Raw genomic sequence first — 16,992 nt, forward strand, 5'->3', positions numbered from 1 at the left:
TACTCCACATTGATCTGATTACACTGATGTGTTACCCCACATTGATCTGATTACACTGATGTGTTACTCCACATTAATATGATTACACTGATGTGTTAATCCACATTAATATGATTACACTGATGTGTTAATCCACATTGATCTGATTACACTGATGTGGTACTCCACATTAATATGATTACACTAATGTGTTACTCCACTTTGATCTGATTACACTGATGTGTTAATCCACATTGATCTGATTACATTTGATTTGTGTTTTGATTGACAGAGAGCCCAGAGTGACTTATTCCCAGCTGTGTTTGACATGGTGGAATGTAATGACCCTGTTGTCATTAACACTCTGATTGACCAGGTAAGAAAAGTAGCACTCAGACACAGTGGAAAATCTTAATGAACAGGTCTTACAGAATCAGAGGACTAAAGATTGACTAGGTAAAGTCAGGCACAAGTCTGACATGCCCAAAGATTGACTAGGTAAGGTCAGGCTCAAGTTCGACATGCCCAACGATTGACTAGGTAAGGTCAGGCACAAGTCTGACATGCCCAAAGATTGACTAGGTAAGGTCAAGTGTCATACAACATCATACACATGGTATTGGTAGAACAGCTGACTCTCATTAAAGAACACTGTTCAGTGACTTTGATTGTATAGATTATTATATTGACATAAATTTCCATTTGTTGTGATATGGGATTTTATTTCTTTGTCAGAGAGGAATAGAAAACATTCTTCTGATCGAAGACAAAGTGGAGGCCCGCACTGTGATGGACCCAGATGTACAAGCTCAGCCACGAAACTGCCAGGAGGTAATATGTAGACTCATTTAAAATAATCTGTCCATGTACAGACTCGGACAAGAATCTGTTAGAGGTATAGCGTAGACTCATTTTAAAAAATTCTGTCCATGTACAGACTCGGTCAAAAAATCTGTCCATGTACAGACTTGGTCAAGAAATCTGTCCATTTACAGACTCAGTCAAAAATAACGTCCATATACAGACTTGATCAAGAAATATGTCCATTTACAGACTGATCAAGAAATCTGTCCATTTACAGACTTGGTCAAAAATCTGTCCATGTACAGACTTGATCAAGAAATATGTCCATTTACAGACTTGGTCAAAAATCTGTCCATGTACAAAAAAATCTGTGAGGAGGTAGTGTTTAGACTCATTTAAAAAAATCTGTCAAAGTACAGACTTGGTCATAGAATCTCTCCATCGACAGACTCGGGTCAAAAAATCTGTCAATGTCCAGACTCTGTCAAGGATCTGTCAGGAGGTGAATCAGCCCAAAATAGTTCGGAGGTAAGGTTCAATCTTGGAAAACCATCAGGAATGTAGAGATTTAGACAAAATTCTTGACCTAAAAAAACTACAAGAGGATATATACATGTATAATAACATACAGATTCTGAAAATTAAACTGCAGGGGTGCATACATATTCTGACTGCCATTATGGGCGAAAATCACAAGGAATTTGGAGACATCTTGAGCCTCATGAAATTAACTTGAAAATACATGCAATTCACTTTTTTCTCACAGAATCTTTGATATTTAAAACCGCCTACCATGTTAGCATACAAGCTTTCAATAATTGTGGGAACTAAAATGTTTTCAGTGGAATAATAATAATATAATAATAAAAGTACACTTATATAGCGCCTTATCTAAAAATACTCTAAAGCGCTGTACAACATACTAAAATTTACAATTGATAATTAAAAGAAAAACCATAGAATACACAACGAATAATCCTTACACATATAAGCATGAATGCAACATTATGTCATAAGTGCTGTTCCAGAAATGATCAAATGGGGGGGGGGGGGGGGGGTCGGGCGGCAAATGATATTTTTTTGTGTGGGTGGTCGTATTTTTTCATATTTTAATTGGTCCGTGGTTGGTCTGTTAATAAAATATTTATTATGGGTAGTGGGTAGTTTCTATTGTTTTTTAATTTTGTGCCACGTAGATGTTGAGTTTTCAGAATAATTTTTTTTTTTTTTTTTTTTTTTTATTTGCAAAATTTAGTATTTGATAATGACATTCATACATACATTCACACACATAGTTAGTTATAATAACATAATAAGGTTGACAGTACCAAGTAAAGAGAGGAAAGGCATTAATCAAAAATATTTTTCCATACAGCCCAGATTGTACTGAATTTTTTAAAATTACAGTTTTTTGAAAATATACAATGTTCAATTTCATATTTCATCTTAATATATTGTAATACACCCTCAAAAGATGGTGATCTGTTTTGTTTGCAACATAAAAATATATATTGCTTGGTATATAAAATTATGAAATTTATTACTTTGTTGGAATTTTGTAATGGACAATCACCAAAAATAATATTAAAAACATTGAAACCAATTCTATTTGTTGTTCTCTCATAAATATGTAAGCTTAGTTGGTTCCACAAAGTTCCTATTTTGTCGCAAAACACAAAAATATGTTCAATGTTTTCAGAGCTGTGTCCACAAAATGAGCAAATATCATTATCCACAACTTTGATTTTTTTTAAGTAACTTTTAACAGGTATAATTCTATGTAGAATTCTGTATTGCAACCATTGTGCTGCTGAATCTGACGTTAATTTAAAACATGTTTCAAAAACTTCCTTGGTAATGATATCTCTATAGCCCCTCAAAAATGGACATGAATTCCATTTAGCAATTGAAGTCGGAATTTCTTCTTTATAAGTAATGTTCTTATATATATAATTTGTGCATTTCTTATGCAATAGTATATCTTCATAGTGAAAAGGTGTGGATGGACCATTAACATATTTTCTCAACTCTTTCGACACACATAATTTTTTTGCCATCGTAGAAATAGAATTTATAATACTGTTGTATTGCATAAAACAAACATGATCAATATCAAATTTTTTTTCAAATCTATCCATTGTTAGAAAAACACCGTTAGAGTCTACAAAATCATTGACTGTCTTGACACCTTTTTCATACCACTTTTTTACAAACACATATGATTTGCCAACTTTAACTTTTGAATTGTACCATATTGGAACATTTACAAAATTCATTTGTGTCCGAGAATTCAATGTCAAGTGTAAACTCATTACCTTCATCCATGAAGTAAAAACATCAGTCCAAAATGGATTAAAAGTATTTTTTAGCAGACAATATATATATTCATCCCCAAAATCTAAGATTTTATTCACCACTCCTTTTCCATAAGAAGCTTCAAAAATGTTCATCCAGGATGGGTTGCATGTTGATACTTTTTGAATCCATGAGCACTTTAAAGATATTATGAAATTATTTATATTGGTCATGTTAAGCCCACCCAACATGCATTTTTGAGTAACTGTTACTCTTTTAACTCTATCACATTTTGCTTTCCATATAAATCTAAAGAGTTCCTGTGTTAATGAGTTTATGATTTCTTGACTGGGATTTGGTAGTGCAGAAAATAGGTGATTAAGTTTTGGGAGGAGAAGCGTTTTAATGACTGTGACTCTTCCTATGGGTGTTAAAATCCTTCTACTCCACTGCTTTATCATTGCATGAATAGTAGGAATCTGAGGACTAAAATTTAATTCTACAATTTTTTCTAGATCAACTGAAAAATGTATTCCTAGGAGAGTGAAGCTTGTGGATCCCCAGTCTAATTTCCATCTTGGGTGATGATAGACATCAGCAGAAAATTTTTTTGCTCCGATCCAAATAATTTTTGTTTTGGAGCTGTTTATTTTTAATCCTGATAGCTTTGAGAAGAATTCTAGGGTTTCCAAAGCATTAAAAAGTGATTTATCTGAGCCATCAAGGGTCAAAGATGTATCATCCGCATACTGAGACATTTTATGTTCTTTATCATTGATAACTATACCTTTAATATTTTTATTTCGTTTAATCAAAATAGCAAGTACTTCTGCACATAGAATAAATAAGTATGGGGCAATAGGGTCACCCTGACGGCACCCTCTGTGAATGTCGAATTGTTCAGAGAGCTTTCCACATTGTAGAACTGAGGCTTTGATATTGGTATTTAGAATTTTAACCCAAGTAATTACATTGTTACCGAAACCAAAGAAATCTAAGACCTTATATACAGTATAAACGACCATGATATTGAGTCAAATGCCTTCTCAAAATCTATAAGCATAAGCAAGCCTGGTAAATTATGTTTTTCTGTATATGCCATGAGGTCATATATAAATCTAGTATTTCCCCCTATATATCTACCTTTTATGAAGCCAGTTTGTGTATTAGAAATAAGATAATCTAAAGTGCTTTTAATTTTTTGGCTAATACAGCCTGATATTAATTTATATAACACATTAAGTAGAGTGATAGGCCGCCAATTCTTAAGGAATTGCCTTGGTTTATCACCCTTTGGTAAACAAGAAATGATACCAAGTCTCTGTGAGACTGGTAAATATCCTTGTCTAAAGATTTGATTAATAGCACCAGTAATATAAGCCTTAAGATCATTCCAAAAAAATTTTAAAAATTCTGTTGTAAATCCATCACTGCCTGGAGACTTATTGTTTTTCATTTCTTTAAGCACTTGAAAGATTTCATGCTCACCAATATCTTTTTCTAGATCCATGGAAGTTTTTTGATCAAGTCTAGGTAATTTTGTTAAAGTTAATATATCATTCAGGTCCATATTGATCAAATCAGAGTCGTAATTCTTATATAGGTTTTCATAAAACTGTTTGATTTCTTTCAGAATATCTGATTGATTATAAATAATCCCATTATCTTGGGTTTCTATTTTTTTAATTGTCTTATTTAAATAGTTTCTTGCCTCTAGATGACAAAAATATTTTGTGGGTTTTTTTTGTGTGGGTGGTCGTATTTTTTCATATTTCATATTTTTATTGTCGCTCTTGTCGTGTTGGTTACAAAACGTCGGAGGGAAAATTGAAAACGTGCTTTCGAAATCGGAAGTAACATAGAACTATTCGAGTTGTCGCTCTTTGCAGCGCATAACTTTCCATTACGGCACTCTTCAAATTAGAGGCGCGTTTAGTAGGGTCCGTTGGGACGTGATGGCAGCGAACTCTGTTCTGTAGATTATTACAGTTTACAGTGCATCGATTTTGGGAATATTTTGAAGCCAATAGGTATTCCGTTTTCTAATAAAAATAGGCAAACCTTGGTTGATTTATGCGAGGGTACCGATGCGTTATATTTATTAGTCTGTGATGGTGATATAGAGGCCTCCGGGCTCGGGCTCCATTAGAAGACCAATGATTCGTGGAAAAACATATCCATACCCATTTCATGATAATAGCATCGCTTGGACTCCCAATCTTTCCAACATTCCCCTCATAGATGCCTTTAATTGTTGAGGTGACATTTCTTCGGAACTACTGTGATACAATGTCGCACAGGCATTACCGCGTCATTGACTAATATGTTGACTGTGCTACCGTTTGAGCGAGGGCAGCTTCATATATGTACATATTTTGTAATGTTCATGCTTTGATCAGGTTCAATTCAAACAATATCTATTTGCAAAATACTCATTACATGAATTTTCTCCCAGGGTTTTATATTAAAAATCATTAAAACATGTATACATGAATGTGATTTAAATATTTTTATGCTATATAGTATATATACATTTTATTTCTGCTGCCTTCACTGTGACTTGCTTAAACTTTGATGCACGACCTGTTCTGAACTGTATGTTCTCAGCCTCTACTTCCTTTTTTCTACTCTCAATCTTTTCAAAGTTACTAATTGTATGATAAAAATGCCTAAACCTTTTAAGTTTGTAAAACTATGTTTAAACAGCACTGTCTTTGAACACAAAACGCATTTCAATATGTCATGAAAATTTAAAAATAAATCGATAAATTCAACTATTTGGCATGTATATGCCCCATGCCCCCCCCCCCCCCCCCCCCCCCCCCCCCCCTTGCGAACCTATCTAATTAGAAAAATAAAATTCATATGATAATCCCCTTGTAGCAATGGTATGTTCTAAAAGAGAAAATTAGAACAAGTTTTATAATATTGTACATAATCCTAGTTGTAACACAATGAAGAAATATTTCAGCATTCACATACATGTATAATCATTGAATAAAATTGCAACATCATTGATTTCAGCCCCTCTCCTGGAATGCTGTTGTTGTGAGGATACATTAATTAAGATCAATTTACAAAACTAGAATTAAGGATTTTTCAGCCGTTAATTTATTTAGCAAGTGGCATGGGGTTGGTTATCATGAGGGAGGGGGGGGGGGGGGGGGTTGTCATCGTGGTTTGCATTACCAGACATGTTAAAAGGAAATGGATTGAAGCACTTGTTATTTTTAGTCACTGGAAAAAAACCCAAAGATTTTAAAAAAATGTTTTCAATCCAATCGATTTTTTGTAATTTTTAAAATACCACTAATTCAGTACCTGTGGTCCCTCACATATTCTAACAGTTTTTAAGAAGTTAGTCTCCCTTTTTCTTTTTCTTTTTTGGTTAGAATAATAAATTGCTATTGAGAATTTAGTATTTTAATGTTCACGTAATAATAATGTCCCGGTAGTATGACTTTTAACCAATCTGATTAAAATCAGCTCCTCGATCCGCTCCTTTATTATGTTCCCCAAACAAAGTTTGGGAACATATTGGTTTTACTCTGTTTCTTATTATTATTATTATTATTATTATTCTTTCTTTATTCTTGTCACACTTTTTTGTCCACGAGTGTTCTCAGAAACTACTGAAGGGATCAAGATGAAACCTTTTTAGGATGATAGAATACTCTATGTAGATGTGCGGAACGAACGTCATTTTGTCTGAAAATGCATGCATGTGCATGCACGTGCATTGGATTTTTTGTTTACAAATTTTGGAATGCGTCTAAGTTTTTTATTTTTCAATGAAATCGTTTGATATTTATATTGCAGGTATAACTTGAGACCCTTAATCGTTTGGCATCGTCAAAATTTCAATTCTGCACGTGCATGCACGTGTGCTTCAATTTGATTGGATAATACAAAACCGTTGATAACTTTCATGGAAATTAAGACAATTTGATGATATTTACAGGATAGGTAAAGATTATAAATATCTACAAATCTAAGTTTCAAAAATTGAAAACGCGCATGCGCACGCACGTGCATTGACATTTGAATATTCATTTAATTCAATGACGATAACTTTTTTGTTTTTTGTCAAAATCTTTTCAAACTTGTATTGTATATGTATCTTGATATTCTTAACAAAAATGTACAGTCATAATTACCATCCGGCACGTGCATGCACGTGTGCTAAATTGTGATTGGACGATTTTCAAATCGCCATAACTTTCTTATAAATGATGGAAACAATATGAAATTTATACTGTAAGTATATCTATCAAATGTCTATTGAATGACATCAACATTGATGCTGAGTCATACTCATGTGCGCGTGTATGCACGTGCATAGCTTTTCTTTCATTTTTCGGGTACTAAAATGGTCATAACTATTGAATTAAAAACTGAAATGAATTCAAATTTACCCTGAGGATCTATGATATGAATGTCTATGAAATGGTGTCAACAAATTTTCCATTATCAAAATCGCGTGCGCGTGAATGCGCGTGCAATGTAATTTTTGATGTCTAAATTTAAGTATTGGTCTATAACATTTTGAGATTGCAATGAATAGGTTTGAAAATTAGGTTGCAGGTATGTTTTAGGCCTCTCAATTTATTAATACTCTCAAAATCACTTCCCTGCATGCGCATGCACGTGCGCTTAATTCTGATTGGACGATTTTGAAATCTCAATAACTTTCTTATGAGTGAAGCAATCGATACCAAATTCATATAGTAAGTATATTCTTCAAATGTCTATTGATTAGCATCAACAAAATTGCTGTGTCGTACTCACACGCACGTGTATGCACGTGCATTGATTTCGGTCTTTGTAGTTTTGAGTTGCCGTTAATTTCTCGTTTTTCATTGAACAGTTGTGAAACTTCTGTTGTACTCATATGGTAAGACTTGTAATGTATCGAGATGGTCGAATTATTTATATGCACGTGCAAGCACGTACGTGCACGTGCACAAAACTCTCAGATCTTTATAACTGATTTGAACTAGTATAGAATGGACTGAACGTTATAAGATAGTTATATATTCACATGCTACACAGTTTGCAATGGTCAAAACAACTTGTACTGATATAAATGTCACCACTTACTAAATGGGGGAATGTTTGGGGAACATCTGTAACGGTCCCCGTTACAATAAGTACTAGTTTCTTTTGATTTGTCGCTACTCGATGGGTCATTGTAAAATGAGTTATATTAATTTGATGGGTCATGGGGCAATTTCTTATTTTTTTTTATGGGTGCTTGGTATATTCAAAAGGTGCCTCCCTACCCCCCCCCCCCCCCCCCCCCCCCCCCCCCCCCCCATGTATTTATTTCTGGAATAGCCCTAATGGATAAAAAGTACAAATCAAGACAATTTAAAGTATAAAATATGATGCAAGCATACGTCATAAATATATGAAAAACAAACAAGTAAAACCACTCAAAGCAGTACATTCAACAGGAATAACAGGTGACAGTTGATAATTGTACATTCATAAGGAGTGATTATGTGTACATGTGCCTCTTTGAAGGAATTGTGCTCTGATAATTCCAAGTTTGTAACATTCTTATATTAGGCCAATTCAACTTAATTAGTAGATTATCATCCAGGGTCACTAAAAGGTATGGGGCGGGTGGGAGGATTTCATTTTTTGATTTTTATTTTCTGAGAAAAATATTAATGACAAACGAGTAGTGCATCATTTAATGCCAGATGGATCTATGCTTATTTCACAGATGAATTCCAGGTTAAGCTTTAATTTCAAACACAGAAAGATATCAAACTTCTTCAAGATATGAAGCACATTAATCCTTTCCTTTCATTTACGCCTGTAAGAAGGTGAGAAATTAAGAAAACCATATGATCTATTTTCTTGCATGGCTTTTCACATTGCTATACCAGAAATGTAAACAAGAAGTGTAAATACCGGAGTCGGACATGAAAATTTTCCAGAAATCGCAAGCTCCACAAAATATAAAATTTCCGAGCGGGCCGATTTTTGAGGGGCGGGCGGGGATGATAATCTATCAATTAAGTTGAATTGGCCTTACCAAAATTTCAACGTTACATCTGTAGAGCTTTATATGGGATAGAAAGTAACCATTATAATGCCAAAGCTTTACACCGATGGGTTCCATTGATGTTTTACGTCAGTCAGGGCAGAATTAATGTTTTACCCATCATAAGGTAGAGAATTTAAAAGTTTGTGTGGAGGGAGATTGCCCCAGCAGAAATTGATATAGGAAGACAAAACAGTTATGAGATCAATCAATGATGCAATAACATGTATGTGTAGAATTTTTTATATAAAAGTAATAATAGATGCTGAAAAATTGGTGCTCTCCATTTTGTGACATTTCACAAATGTTTTGAAAAGGATGTTTAAGGAAATAATTCAAAATGGGTTATGAGAAGTTGATACAGGCAAATAAAAAAAGTCCTTTGTGTGTCTTTCACCTGTTAAATGTTTTTGTGTGCAGGCTTTCACTGTGGAGGGGGACCAGATTTACAGTAAGCCGTCCCTGAGATACTACTCCAATAACAACACGCATGCCAAATTTCTCACCTCAAACACGGAGCAAGACATTCACCGCCTGCAAGGGGAGCTAACTCAGCTCCAGCAGGAGATACAGAAAAAAGAACAGGTCAAGGTCAATCTTCGAGATAACTTGCGGCAAAATCAGAACGAGGAAAAGAAATGTGAGACTCAGTTGATGAAGATCGGGCAGCGGCTCAACAAACTCAACAATGTATGTCATGGTCTTGCAATCTTAATGTAGTTTATTTAAGACAAGGACAAGCGCTCCAGCTATTTTTTTTTATTTACAGTTTACTCTCATTTCTGTTGGAATCAAGATTCATGTGCTCATTATTCACTTTCATGAGGAAATAGTTATCATTTAATTGGTAAAAATATAATACAAAACGAATGAAAATGTAAATATTTCTGCTTTAACAATATGAATGTATATATCATTGTGGTAATCTTTTTAAGTATTCATTCTGTGTTAATTTCCATCTCTGGAGATGAACAATTATACTCCTTTTATTAGGCACGTTTGTGAAAGTGTATGAAATATTTGTATAAAGGATTCTCCCCAGTGTTGAAGCACCCTTTTGAGACTGCAGAATAATTTCTTGAAAATAAGATTTAATGAAATATGTATAACATGCAATATTGTAATTCTTGCACAAGAAATTTTGATAATTCAATGTTTTTATATCACAAAACTTTGAATAATGTTGATTTTTCTGTTACAGGAAATCTATGAGCTGAAAAGTATTGAGGATCCTGCTCCTATTGATGTCACAACACTGGTAGGTTCTCCTTAAACTTAGCACGCACAACACTGGTAGGTTCTCCTTAAATGTAGCTAACCCAACACTGGTAGGTTCTCCTTAAACTTAACACACACAACACTGGTAGGTTATCCTTAAACATAGCTCACACAACACTGATACAGTCCCTGAAACATTCTACTTTCCCACTTGAATGGTGAGCGAACGGTGTGAACACACGCAGAACGAACGGTGAGCGAACGGGAAAATGGAAAAGTAGAACGTTTCAGGGACTGTAGATTCTCCCTAGACATAGCTCACACAACACTGGTAGGTTCTCCTTAAACTTAACACACACAACACTGGTAGGTTCTCCTTAAACTTAACACACACAACACTGGTAGGTTCTCCTGAAACTTAAACACACATAACATTGGTAGGTTCTCCTTAAATGTGACTCACACAACACTGGTAGGTTCTCCTTAAACTTAACACACACAACACTGGTAGGTTCTCCTTAAACTTAGCACACACAACACTGGTAGGTTCTCCTTAAACTTAGCACATACAACACTGGTACAATGTAGGTTCTCACTGAACCTAGTCTTGCATGCTTGTTTCTAAATAACAACAGTATAGTTTTTGACCTATTGATATTAACAGTTGAGTCTCATCATTATGGAGGGTATACTCTTATAAAAGTGGAGGTATGGAGACATATTAGCTTGCCCATTAGTGCTCGAGTCTGAAGTTATGTTATGAAGGGTCATTCTAGATTTCAGTTTGAAAATTACAGTGGAACCCCGTTATTACATTCCCCCTTTATTACGTTAGTCCGCATATTACGTTGGAATTTCAAAGCACAAAACCATTTCTTAACAAACCTATATAAAATAGACCTCGTTATTACGTTGTCCTAAAATGCCGGGACTCGGTATTACGTTGTAAAAATTCCGACAAAAACGTAATAAACCCCTAATTATTCAATAGTGATTCTCAAAATAATAAGTCATTCACACCTTGACTGCCTGAGGCAGTCACCATGTAAATTTTCTGGTCTGTTTGGGGATTAGAGACGCTTGACTGATCACGCTTCGATAGATCTAGCGACATAATACAGGTGAATACCCCGTATAGAAGCCAGTGATAAACAATCAAATAATGTTTATTTAGAAATTGTACTCTATGAAATTTACTTCATTTTTCATATTTTGATAATCAAAGAAATAATTTCTCAACCACCTGCGTGTTCAGCATAGTGTGATTACCTTCGCTATTAAAACTCTATTCATGGAAAGCTTTGGTACCGAACAAGAAAGACAAGATTTATCGTAGCAATGTTACAACCGCTTGGGTAACTGCTTGGACATAGGTGACTTAAGGTGTTCAATTAAAAAAATTGTTCGTTGTTTGGACATGCAGCTTGGGTGTTCGTAAATCTCGTCCATACATACACCAATCTATAGGCCGATTCGTGCACGGCATTTACCTCAGTGAATATTTTAAAATCCCTTGATGCGCACATGATTTTAGTGCCATCATTTAGCGTTATAAATGAAATCTTCGTGCATCATTATATATTTTTTTATGTGGATTGCGCTTAAATTGTTCTCAGTGCATGTTTATCGTTGGTGGGAAGTGTGTAAGTGTTGGGTATCGTGTGCGTTTTGTTTCTATAGTTTTGATGTTTTTTGAGTGGGATTTTTTTTATTGTATTGTGTAATTAGAGAACTTAATAAAAACGATGTTTTCTTATTTTTTTAATACGAATGTTGAATACGAACCGGAACGAGTTATTGAGAGAAATTTATATGAACGCATTGTTTTAAAGTTGAACAAAATGGCGGTCCAAACGAATGCAGAAAAAGCAACTTTTATCAAAACATCCTTATGTATCCTACACCGAAATAAAGAAAAGGGATAAGAACATGAAGAATTACGGACATTAAAGATAAGATGTAAATAAAACAAAGTATCATAGTCTTTTAAACAAAGAAACAGTAAAGATATATTCACACACCCCTTCACGGAGTACCAACGGACGATATACAATTTCCAAATGATATTTTTAATGGATTTAACTGGGAACGTTTATTACGTTGCCCCCGGTATTACGTTATTTTATCGTGACAAAATGGAAAACGTAATAACGGGGTTCCACTGTACTACGAAGATAGCAAAGTGTGAAAGGAAGTGTGAAAATCAAAGTAGCATGTACATGTATTTATTAAACAGTGTAAACTGCAAAGCATAGATTCACCTGGGAAATACTCTATCAATTATCTGTATGTCTGGAATACTCTAAGGGCTATTCCAGAAATAAATACATGGGGGGGGTCGGGAGGCACCTTTTGTATATACCAAGCACCCATAAAAAAAAAAAAAAAATTATTACCCCATGACCCATCAAATTAATAAACTCATTTTACAATGACCCATCTAATAAAAAAAAAACTAACCAGACCCACCACAAAAATATTTTTAAAAATGAAAACGGTACAAATCTCGCGAGGTTTTCGGGACAAACATTCTAGTCAATGACGCGGTAATGCCTGTGCGACATTGTATCACAGTAGTTCTGAAGAAACGATGTCACATCAACAATCAAAGGCATCTATGGCGGGAATGTTGGAAAGATTGGGAGTCCAAACGATGCTATTATCATGAAATGGGTATGGATATGTTTTTCCACGAATCGTTCATCTTCTAATGGAGCCCGTGCCCGGAGGCCTCTATATCACCATCACACCGACTGATAAATATAACACATCGGTACCCTCGTATAAATTAACTAAGGTTTGCCTATTTTTATTAGAAAACGGAATACCTATTGGTTTCAAAATATTCCCAAAATCGATGCACTGTAAACTGTAATAATCTACAGAACAGAGTTCGCCGCCATCACGTCCATAGGGACCCTACTAAACGCGCCTCTAATTTGAAGAGTGCCGTAAAGGAAAGTTATGCGCTGCAAAGAGCGACAACTCGAATAGTTCTATGTTACTTCCGATTTCGAAAGCAGCATTTCGAAAGCACGTTTTCAATTTTTCCCTCCGATATTTTGTAACGAACACGACAAGAGTGACAATAAAAATATTCTGAAAACTCAACACCCACTTGGCACAAAATAAAACGATAGAAACTACCCACTACCCATAATAAATATTTTTTTAACAGACCAACCACGGACCAATTAAAATATGAAAAAATACGACCACCCACACAAAAAAATATCGTTTGCCGCCCGACCCCCCCCCCCATTTGATCATTTCTGGAACAGCCCTAACCGAATACTTTAAACTCTGTCTGGAATTCTTAAAACTCTCTGTCTGGAATTCTTAAAACTCTGTCTGTCTGGAATTCTCTAACCCTTGTAAGTCCGTCTGTCTGGAATAGTTTATCCCTCGTCTGCCTGAATTACTTGTAATCTTTGTCTGTCTGTCTGTCCATCCATCTGTCACCACCTTAGAACTTTGTAACTGGAAGTGATATTCAGCTTAAGTATTCCTTGTTTAAGGTTGATTAATAATGTCATTGCAAACATATTTCTTGGAACAGTTTAGTTGAACGTAAAATTGTAAATATGTGTAGAAATGTTAATTTGAAATCATAATTGGCTGATGATTGTAGGAGGAGGAAGTGAATAATTTGGAGAGTCAGATCCAGGATATGAGTGTGGTCCGTGACCAGCTCCACACACAGTATCAGAACTCACTGTCACAGTTCCAGGCCGAGGAACAGAAGTTTAAAGAGGTCGAAAGTAAAATGCGGGAGAAAGCAGAAGTGGGAGAACCACTGAAGGTAAAGTGAAAGTAGAGGAGATGACATGAGCTAATAGATTGTGAAAGTAAATCAGACTGCTTGTGAGTAGGAAGGATGTCTCAGAGAAACAGTTTGTAATGGTCAAAGTGAAAGTAGGAAAATAAGAATGGCAGGGAAAGAAAAACACAAAGAGGGGGGTTTTGAAAAGGCATACAATTCAAAACTTGATGGAAAGCTTTAATAGAAGTGATAAAGGCATTTAAAACAATGAAATGACTAAAGAACAAGGAATAGGGGCAAGATAAGTAAATGAAGAGATAACGGAGCGTGAAGGAATATTTAGTTTGACAAGTGGATTTTGAGATGTGAGAGACTTTATTATATGTGTTAGATTTTGTTTTGATTTGTATATACAATGTGTTGATGCAAGAGACTTTATAATGTATTAATTTTGATGTGAATATGTTGGTGTGAGAATTTTTTGTTTTGTGTTGGTAGGATGAATTTGGGTTGGCCCAGGTTGAGATAGAGCAAGCTAAGTCTCACCGTAAACATTACGAGGAGAAGCTGAGTGAACAGGAAGCTAAAATCAGGGGGGAACAGAAAAAGGTGGAGGAGGAGTCAAAAGAACTGGAGGTAATGTAACAAAGGGGTGGATCCAAACATTGACATGTAGTAAAGCACTGGAGTTGAGTAAACATAGGGGTGAATCAACCATTTGGTAACAATTGTGATAAAGGAATTAGAAGCCCAGGTTGGAATTTTCAAGTTAAGTTTTCTTTCACTGTTTTTGCTACATTTAGAAATACACAGAAAAACTTTTAATCATATATAGATAATTAAGTTGGAGGATGGGTGGTTGCGTGAAGTTCAATTTGCCACTATTAGAAAAATATAGTTCACTAACATATTATTTACTGTATTTTTATTCACAGAGTGACATCAAGAAAGCCCAGCAGATTTGTGCTGAGAAAATCAACACTAGGCGGACCATACAGAATCTGGAGAGTGAAGTCACTCAGATAAACAAACAGATCAGAGCTGAGGAAAAGAGGTGAGATTACTGAGATAAACAGAGGTCAGGGCTGAGGAAAAGAGGTGAGATTATGGAGATAAACAGAGATAGGGCTGAGGAAAAGAGGTGAGATTACTGAGATAAACAGAGGTCAGGGCTGAGTAAAAGAGGTGAGATTATGGAAATAAACAGAGATCAGGGCTGAGGAAAAGAGGTGAGATTACTGAGATAAACAGAGATCAGGGCCGAGGAAAAGAGGTGAGATTACAGAGATAGAAATCAGGGCTGAGGAGAAAAGGTGAGATTACAGAGTTATATATCAGGGCTTAGTAAAAGAGTTGAGATTCCTGAGATAGAAATCAGGGCAGAGGGAAAGAGGTGAGATTCCTGAGATAAACAGAAATCAGGGCTGAGTAAATGAGGTGAGATTCCTGAGACAGAGATCAAGGCTGAGTAAACAAGGTGAGATTACTGAGATAACCAAGCAAATCAGGGCTGAGTAAAAGAGGTGAGATTCCTGAGATATAGATCGGGGCTGAGTAAACAAGGTGAGATTACTGAGATAATGAAGCATATCAGGGCTAAGTAAAAGAGGTGAGATTCCTGAGATGAAAGATCAGGGCTGAGGACAAGAGGTGAGATTCCTGAGATAGAGATCAGGGCTGAGTAAAAGAGGTGAGATTAAACAAAGATTGAGATAGAAAATAGGAGTGAGTTGCTTGCAGAGATCAAGATATACGAAGAATGATATATGCTGTGAAATAAAAGATGAAGTCTTCAAGTCTATGATTAAGCAAGTCCAGAGAAAGTATCGTTTGATGGAGATAATTTGCCACTCTAGAAACAAATGATAACAGAAATATAAAGATTTAGGACTTATACAGAAAATCAATTAATCACTGTGAAAACTGTTCAATGGAAAGGAAAATCCCACAAATATACTATAATGTAGAGAAAGTTTGTACAGAAAATGATTATTTTAGTGACTAATCACCTCTCCCTATTAACAGTCGTGGCAATTCAGAGGAAATCACACGGACATACTACGAGAAGAGAGACATGTACAGGAAGATAATGACCGAGGTCAAGCAATGTAGAAACTTCATACAGGTAAAATAATCTCACGGAAACTCGTACATTAAGATAGTGGTTCCATTTTTTTCTTTCATCAAAGATATTACCAGTACTGAAAGAGTAATCGATTTTTCAGAAAATTGTATTTCCCATAATAACTTTTATTTTGTATAATTATTATCTGTGATTGTATTTGCATATTACCATGCTTGTACTTTGTGGTGGGATTCACACATTAGGCCACATCAAATCGATTCTCTGCTTCTCAGACAACGCCGCCCCCAAAAAAAATCGGCCGCTGACACGAGTGTATTGCCGCCCCGGAAAAAAATCGCCGCCACCCGTATTTGATCCGTCAAAATAAAATTCGTGTTTTGGCGCCAAAATCGTTAAGCGCCTTGCTGAATAAGACGTGCTGCTTAGTTGATGTAAACAATATGGCGACAGAAACAGTTCTTGTCAGCATTGAGATTATTTTTTAACTCAAAACAGATTGTTCCATGGACAATTATACCGGTAGACTCGTCCTTGACAGTTGATACGCTTTGCAAGAAACTTCTGGGCGGTGAATTTAAAGAAATTGAAACCGTGAAGGAACAAATTGATGAAAGCAAGGCCGAGTTGAAGTACGACGTTTTCGTAGGTCGAAACAAAACAGCTGACAGCGATAAGGTTTTTTCAACAGTGAAAATTTCCGAAGTGGTTGAACTTTTTGGGAGATATTTAAAGGTGAAAGTGTCGGAAAAAAAGACTGATTTGCCCTCGTCAGATGAACCTTTACACAGAAAA

The 16,992-nt window shown here is 35.4% G+C and overlaps 1 protein-coding gene across 4 annotated transcripts in view; it reads left to right on the plus strand.

The window, feature by feature from the left end:
* Positions 1 to 16,992, plus strand: part of LOC125669490 (structural maintenance of chromosomes protein 6-like) — a 50,135-nt gene that overhangs the window by 20,399 nt on the left and 12,744 nt on the right. For all 4 annotated transcript variants that reach the window (XM_056163674.1, XM_056163676.1, XM_056163675.1 and 1 more), the window contains exons 14-21: positions 272 to 355; positions 715 to 810; positions 9,554 to 9,823; positions 10,335 to 10,391; positions 13,983 to 14,153; positions 14,613 to 14,750; positions 15,050 to 15,168; positions 16,140 to 16,239. In XM_056163674.1, coding sequence (XP_056019649.1) covers positions 272 to 355; positions 715 to 810; positions 9,554 to 9,823; positions 10,335 to 10,391; positions 13,983 to 14,153; positions 14,613 to 14,750; positions 15,050 to 15,168; positions 16,140 to 16,239 — 1,035 coding nt within the window. The remainder of the gene's footprint in view (positions 1 to 271; positions 356 to 714; positions 811 to 9,553; positions 9,824 to 10,334; positions 10,392 to 13,982; positions 14,154 to 14,612; positions 14,751 to 15,049; positions 15,169 to 16,139; positions 16,240 to 16,992) is intronic.

The sequence above is a fragment of the Ostrea edulis genome, chromosome 4 (genome assembly GCF_947568905.1).
Source record: "Ostrea edulis chromosome 4, xbOstEdul1.1, whole genome shotgun sequence".
Taxonomy (NCBI): Eukaryota; Metazoa; Mollusca; class Bivalvia; order Ostreida; family Ostreidae; genus Ostrea; species Ostrea edulis.